We start from the raw sequence: 7,351 nt of genomic DNA on the forward strand, positions 1-7,351 counted from the left end.
GAAAGAAAGAAAGAAAGAAAGAAAGAAAGAAAGAAAGAAAGAAAGAAGGGAGGGAGGGAGGGAGGGAGGGAGGAAGGAAGGAAGGAAAGGAGGAAAGGAGGAAAGGAGGGAAGGAAGGAAGGAAGGAAGGAGAAATGAAAAGAAGAGAAGAGAAAAGAAAAGAAAAGAGAAAAGAGAATCCCAATATTGATCATATACCCTGAGATCCTGTCCAAGGTCTGTCCTTGCACCTTCTTCTTTTTTCCCTTCCCACTGCTTGCCCCAGCACAACTAGCTGTTCACCATCTCCCGTCTAGAGGCACAACAGTTTCCGTTGCCATCATTTCCCAGCTTCATTGTCTTCTCCATATCAGATTGAAGTTCCTAAATTCACCAGTCTTATCACTTCCCTGCTCAGAAATCATCCATGTTTCCCTGCTATCTATAGAACCATTCTTGTAAAACTCCATGATCTTATCCCACCCTCCTTTTCCAAAAGCTGGTTTCCAAACTACATTTTAGGAACCTTGTATGTAAATCCTTTAAAATAACCTAGTTCTAGACTCCTGTTCCTACCTCCTCCCCTTCCTAAAATGCCCTCCATCCCATTTACATGTAATCAGATCTTATCCACTCTTTGTTTATTTTATTTTATTTGAGATGTAGAGTCTCTCTCTGTCTCACAGGCAATGGCGCAATCTCAGCTCACTGCAACCTCTGCCTCCTGGGTTCAAGTGATTCTCATGCCTCAGCCTCCCAAGTAGCTGGGATACAGGTGCACCCACCATGCCTGGCTAATTTTTGTATTTTTAGTAGATGGGGGTTTTATTATGTTGACCAGGCTGGTCTCGAACTCCTGATCTCAGTGATCCGCCCACCTCAGCCTCCCAAATTGCTAGGATTACAGGCATGAGCCACCGTGCCTTGCCAATATATATTTTTCTTTAAATGGTACTGTGGATGTAGGTATGAGAGAAATAGCCTGTATCTCCATTACCATTTAAAGAAAGAAATATGTCCCTATGTATTCTATTAGTAATGACAATCACCTTTGTCTATAATCAGACTTCTGAGCCTATTCCAAGGCCCATTTGTGTACTTCCTTGTAAAATCCAGTTTTAGCAAAGAACCCTACTATGTCAGTTTGGCAAGGACTCCTCCCTCACCCTAGCTATCTGATCACTGTCAGATTCTGATCAGATTCCTCATCCTCCACCATCCCCCAGGCAACATCTGATCACCCTGGCCTGTCTTCAGTTATAGTTCTGTTAGGCTGGCTTAGCCAGAATCCACTTTACCCCTGATGTTTCCTCTGAGTAATTTTCTATCTACTGACAGCCACACTGCTCCTTGGCCATAAATTCCCACTTCTCCATGCTGGATTCAGAGTTGAGTCCAATCTATCTTCTGCACCACAAGAGCTCATTGCAGTGGTCACTGTACCTTTGTGATGATCCTGAATAAAGTCTTCCCAACCATTATTTAACAAGGGACATTAAGCAATTTTTTTCTTTAACAAGAGACAGTTGGATTTTAATTTCTGTTACAGGTATAATAAAAGGTTCAGTGGTCCCTACTTTACAAAGAGGAACATACATAAAAATAGGAGGTTTCTAGTGATTTCTGTTCAGGATTGCTTTCTAAACTGGCATAAACAAGTTCCTTCAGCTGGGTCTCTTTGATACTGTGGCCTGGAATTTTTTTTTCTTTTTCTTTTTTCTTTTTGAGATGGAGTTTTGCTTTTGTTGCCCAGGCTGGAGTGCAATGGCGCCATCTCAGCTCACTGCAACCTCCGCCACCCGGGTTCAAGCGATTCTCCTGCCTCAGCCTCCCAAATAGATGGGATTACAGTCATGTGCCACCACACCTGTAATTTTGTATTTTTAGTAGAGACGGGGTTTTTTTTTTTGGTCAGGCTGGTCTCCAACTCCCGACCTCAGGTAATTCATCTGCCTCCACTTCCCTAAGTGCTGGGATTACAGGAGTGAGACGTTACGCCCAGCCACTCTTTTTACTTTTTTTGGGACAGAGTCTCCCTCTATTGCCCAGGCTGGAGTGCAGTGGTGCAATTTCAGCTCACTGCAGCCTCTGCCTCCTGGAATCAAGTGATTCTCTTGCCTCAGCCTCTCAAGTAGCTAGTATTACAGGCACATGCCACCACACCAGCTTAATTTTTGTATTTTTGGTAGAGATGCGGTTTTGCCATGTTGGTCAGGCTGGTCTCGAACTCCTGACTTCAAGCGATTCGCCTGCCTCAGCCTCCCAAAGTTTTGGGATTATAGGCATGAGCCACCACGCCCGGCCTGGAATTTCATATTTAACTTAGACTCTGGAAATTCCAAATGAGTTTGAACACAAACAAATTATTTGAGAAATTCAGGTCTCTGTTTCTTTACTTATGAAATGGTGACTGCTTATGCTTGCCTTGATAGACTACAAGGATGAAAGGAAATGGTGAATATTGAAGTCCTTTACAAATCTGACAAAATGTGAAATATGATTGTATTTATAGTTTAACTATTGCAAGCAGATGCTGCAGAATAAGTAGTCCTTCAGATTGAAACTTCTTAAAGAACCCCTAGCCTTTTCCATACCAAATAAACAGATCTCTGGAGGACAGGACCTCTGATGTTTTCTCCATCCCCCTGTGCCTTTGCTCCATCCCCCTATACCCCTATACTTTCTGCAGCCCTTCCCTTCACCACCACCATATCCCTCCTGCTGCTGCAGAGTCTGCTTGCAGGGCCCTTACACTAGGGAGAGCAGGCAGATGGAGGAGCATGGACAGATACATTCCTGTCTTGGCAGTGTCCATTAGTTCTCACTCTACTCATTAAGACTCCAAAGTCAGAGTGAAATACTGAGGGATATGAATTCCTGTACTGTGTGGCAGCCATTGCCACATTCAACATACGATGTCAGATGTGTGCAAAATGAGGCTACTCACGAGACACAGAGGCACAGGACTCCTGGTATCGACTCGCTGTCTCTTAACAGAAAGTTGCCATCCACCCCTTCCTTGAGCAGCAAGGTCTCACAGTCTTGCTTGGTCAGACGTCCGTGGTAGTAAGGCAGATCCATGGAGAACCCTCTTGTATCCCAGGTAGCTCTGTTGGCCTGAAATTCACCCCCAAGTCAAGGGAAAGCTCTGAGGAGAGACGTGCAAGCAGCTGTACCTACTGTGGAAATACCTCTTCCTCTAGTGGTCTGTGGGACTCAGCCAGCTTCACAAGATTCAGGAAATTAGAAGGGCGGGGTTATAAAATGACCAACACTTTGCACCTTCTAAATGGCCCACATGTGACTTGCAGAAGTGGGTAAAGCACATTTAAACACACAATGGAATCAGTGATGCTCATAGCTAGGGAGGCAATGCTGAAGTCAAGCTTCCTGGAACTTGTTGAAGCCTTGTATGTTACCATGGACTATTATCACCTCTTTGGCTACTGGTATCCCTTCCAGGAAGCACACCACTACTTCTGCTCTAATGGTACCCACTTTCTGCTGAAGTTGCCTAGGATTGGGCTATGCTTGCCTTAGACTGGGTGCTCAAAAAGCATTTGGATGCTGAGAGAATTGATACGCTCAGATACAGTGGGAAAATTGAAAGGGTGGGATTTCCATGGGTCAAATGACACTAAAAATGGAAGACATTAATGGGAATAAAAAACAGTGGGACACTATGAATGAGGACAGCCCATTCCATGGCTAAGGCTCCCAGCCACTGGTGAAAAAAGGCCATTTGAACACCTTCAAGCATTGTTCCTTTTGGAGAAAGGGCTGGTGCAGGTGGGAGGGATATCTGGGTATACTCATACGTCTACAGAAAATCACTATGTATATCTCAAAAATGTTATCTATGAAAATAGAAGTATGTGCTAATAATTCATCTTTACTTCTCTTAGCTTCTTCTTCTTTTTTTTAAATTCATCTCCGAAGTACCTGGAGATCTTAACTTCTTAACCTAGGTGTTTATTTCACCTTGCTCCTTTGCTTACCAGCTGTTTACTCACACTTGGGTGTATCTTATATGGAACTTACTTGTAACAGATCTTTGTTCTTCCTTGGAATTCCCACTCTTTGCGTTTGGCATAGGGTAGTTTCACTGATTGAGGAACTTGTTATCAGAGAGATATGCTCTCAAATAGCAACTTTTCTTCTGTGGTTTTGAACAATTCATCATTCAATTCTCTGGAAACTATGGCAGTTGAAGACAGAGTTGTTAATAATGAAAGAAGAAATTTGGTAATTCTTGTGAATAAATTCACAATTGTGGTGTGAAGATGCTTTTTGACATAAAAGAGGAAATAACTGAAAGCATGCTCAGGCTCTTGGTCATCACAGGGACTTGCTTGCCCTTTTTCCTGTTTCAAAATCCAATCCTCACAATAAAAGAAATGCAAATTACCTCCATGCTGAGACAACAATTCTCACCTATCATATTGGTGAAAATCAAAAGTTTGAAAGCTTACTGGGTTGGTCATGGTGAAAGAAAATAGAATATCTTGTATATCATTAGTTGGAATAAAAAATAGTTACAACTATAGTAAAAGATGGTTTGGCAATATCTTGCAAATTTATGTATGACTTCACCATCTGATAGAACAATCTCAGTTCTAGAAATCTATCACAAAACTACACAGGCAGAATTGGAAAATGACTTGTGAATAAGGTAGTATTTTTTAATAGAAAAAGATTACAAACAACTCAAAAACTTGTGAATAGAGGGATAGGTGAATAAACTGTGATTCATGTATACAATGGAATATTACTATAGAATAATAAAATGGGATGAGGAAGATCTCTATATGCTGATATGCAATAATCTTCAGGATGTATTTTTAGGTGAAAGCAGCAAGATGCACAATAGTATATAGAGTATGGGGGATATAAATAAATATATACATTTATATATTTGCTCATATTTAAAAAACAAAACAAAACCCACTGGAAGAACAAAACTAAAACTAATTAAAACTAAAAACTTCTGCCTCTAAGAGGAGAGAGGAAACATGCATAGAGGTGAGACTTCTCTTACTAAAACTTGCTGTAGAGTTGTCGGTTTTTTGTTTTGTTTTGTTTTGAGACAGATTCTCACTCTGTTACCCCGTCTGGAGTGCAGTGGTGTGATATCGGCTCACTGCAACCTCTGCCTCCCTGGTTCAAGCGATTCTCCCACATCAGCCTCCCAAGTAGCTGGGACTACAGGTACGTGCCACCATGACTAGCTAATTTTTATATTTTTAGTAGAGACAGGGTTTCATCATGTGGCCCAGGCTGGTCTCAAACTCCTCACCTCAAGTTATCCGCCTGCCTCGGCCTCCCAAAGTGCTGGGATTACAGATGTGAGCCACTGCACCCAGCCTGCTGTAGAGTTTTGAATGTAGAATCTTGTAATTGTTTTACATATTGAAAATAAATAAGTAAAAGCGTATTCCTAAAAGGAGGGAAAAAACTAAAATAATGTATCTAACTGAACATTACTTTGGTAATATAATCATACAGAGAATTATTTCAACTGACTTTAGAATGCAGAATTTGAGTGAACAGTTTTAATTAAATACTTTGTACATTAAATAAACTAGTAAATAAATTTAGTAATAATTTGGTATAATTTAAATATGTCTAACACATATTGTAAGATAAATAAAAATCATACTGATATTAACATTTTAAGAACCAAGTAAGGTAAACAACTGTTCCAGTTTGCATATGCCTGAGGGGTTTCCCAGTATCTATGACTTTCAGTGTTAAAAACAGACGAGTCCTGGGAAAATTCTAGAATCAAGATTTTTTTTCAGTGTAAGAGAAGAGATACACATATAAAAGCAAAGAAGCTAAATAAAATTATTGATGTTAAATTTGAATTGGAAATATCAGCATGGATTTACAACTCACTTTTCAACAAAAGGCCTAAAACAGGGGCCAGCAAACTTTTTCTTAGGCTTTGCAGGCAATAGTCTCTTTTGCAACCATTCACCTCTGCCATTGTAGTGTAAAAGCAGTGCTATGGCCTGCAGTTTGCCAATCCCTAGCTAAAACAATGAAAACTTGGTAGCAATGAGCACACCTAGGGATAAGGCTATGGTCTCTAAATACCATTTCTCCTATAAAAAAAGCAAGAACTTTTTAGAGAAATGGCTGAATTCACAGCAGGGACATAAAAGTGTGACAGTGAAGACTGACTGAGTCATGTCAAAAGACCTAAGAACCAATATGGAAAAATTTAAGTATCAAAGGAATAATGATTGTGGTTGATCAAAATACACTGAATTTATATCATCTAGTAAAAGATTAACCTTCCCCAAATATAGATGTAGCCCTTTGTCCTGGCTCCTTGGAGATAACCTTTAAGCTCTTAGAATCCAGCGTGTGGGACATTCAGTAGAACAAATAATGTAGTTTCTTCATAGGTCATAAAAACTGAGTCAGATAGTTGGGTGAGAACTGCTTTAAGCTAAAAAGATGTTTATGCAGCATGAAACCAATGCTAGATGACATCTTGTTTGGATCTTGGCTTGAAAAAAACAAATACAAAAAATGTAGTGCCAGGGGAAATATAAGTATTGATTTGATATTAGATAGTGCCAAACGATTATTGTTGACTTTTTAGAAGTGTAGCAATGGCATTATGCTTATGTGAATATAACTTTTAGAGATACATAATGAAGTGGTATGTCTGATACTGGGTGATTGTGTGTATGGTTCATTATATTAATGTCTCTTTTTGCATGTGTTGGAAAGTTTTAATAGTAAAAATATCTTTCCATTCGCATATTATTCTGATCCCATGTCACCTTTGAGAATAGCTCCACAGTACACAAGAATATCTTCAATTTCTTGCATGGGTCCCCTTTCTCTCATCCACAGAAACAAAAACCTAGCACCGTGTTTGTAGAACATGGCCCTATTCTTCTGGCCATGGTTGATTGGATCAAGGATAGGCCTCTGACCTGAGATGGGTTAATCACAGACCCGTACCCAGGAATTTAGAGAAAATGGGGAAATGAAGGAAACAAGAGAGAAAAAGAGAGAGGAAAGAAAGAAAAGAAAGAAAAGAAAGAAAGAAAGAGAGAGAGAGAGAAAGAAAGAAAGAAAGAAAGAAAGAAAGAAAGAAAGAAAGAAAGAAAGAAAGAAAGAAAGAAAGAAAGAAAGAAAGAAAGGAAGGAAGGAAGGAAGGAAGGAAGGAGAAAGAAAGAAAGGAAGAAAAGAAAAAGAGAAGAAAGAAAAAGAAAGAAAGAAAAAGAAAAAGAAAGGAAGGAAGCAAGGAAGGAAGGAAAGAGGGAAGGAAGGAAGGAAAGAAAGAGGCAGGGGGCAGGGATGGGTAGGAAATGGGAATGGAAATGAATTCTCTAGGAATGACTGTGTAACA

The 7,351-nt window shown here is 39.9% G+C and overlaps 1 protein-coding gene across 1 annotated transcript in view; it reads right to left on the minus strand.

Annotated features, from left to right (window-relative positions):
* SH2D1B (SH2 domain containing 1B) overlaps window positions 1–3,182 on the minus strand; it is a 17,660-nt gene extending 14,478 nt beyond the window's left edge. Inside the window, exon 1 of the mRNA XM_025354350.1 lies at window positions 2,927–3,182. Within this exon, the coding sequence (XP_025210135.1) occupies window positions 2,927–3,060 (134 nt within the window). The 5' untranslated portion in view covers window positions 3,061–3,182. The remainder of the gene's footprint in view (window positions 1–2,926) is intronic.
* Window positions 3,183–7,351: the final 4,169 nt, after the last annotated feature.

This window comes from Theropithecus gelada, chromosome 1 (assembly GCF_003255815.1).
Source record: "Theropithecus gelada isolate Dixy chromosome 1, Tgel_1.0, whole genome shotgun sequence".
In the NCBI taxonomy this organism is placed as follows: Eukaryota; Metazoa; Chordata; class Mammalia; order Primates; family Cercopithecidae; genus Theropithecus; species Theropithecus gelada.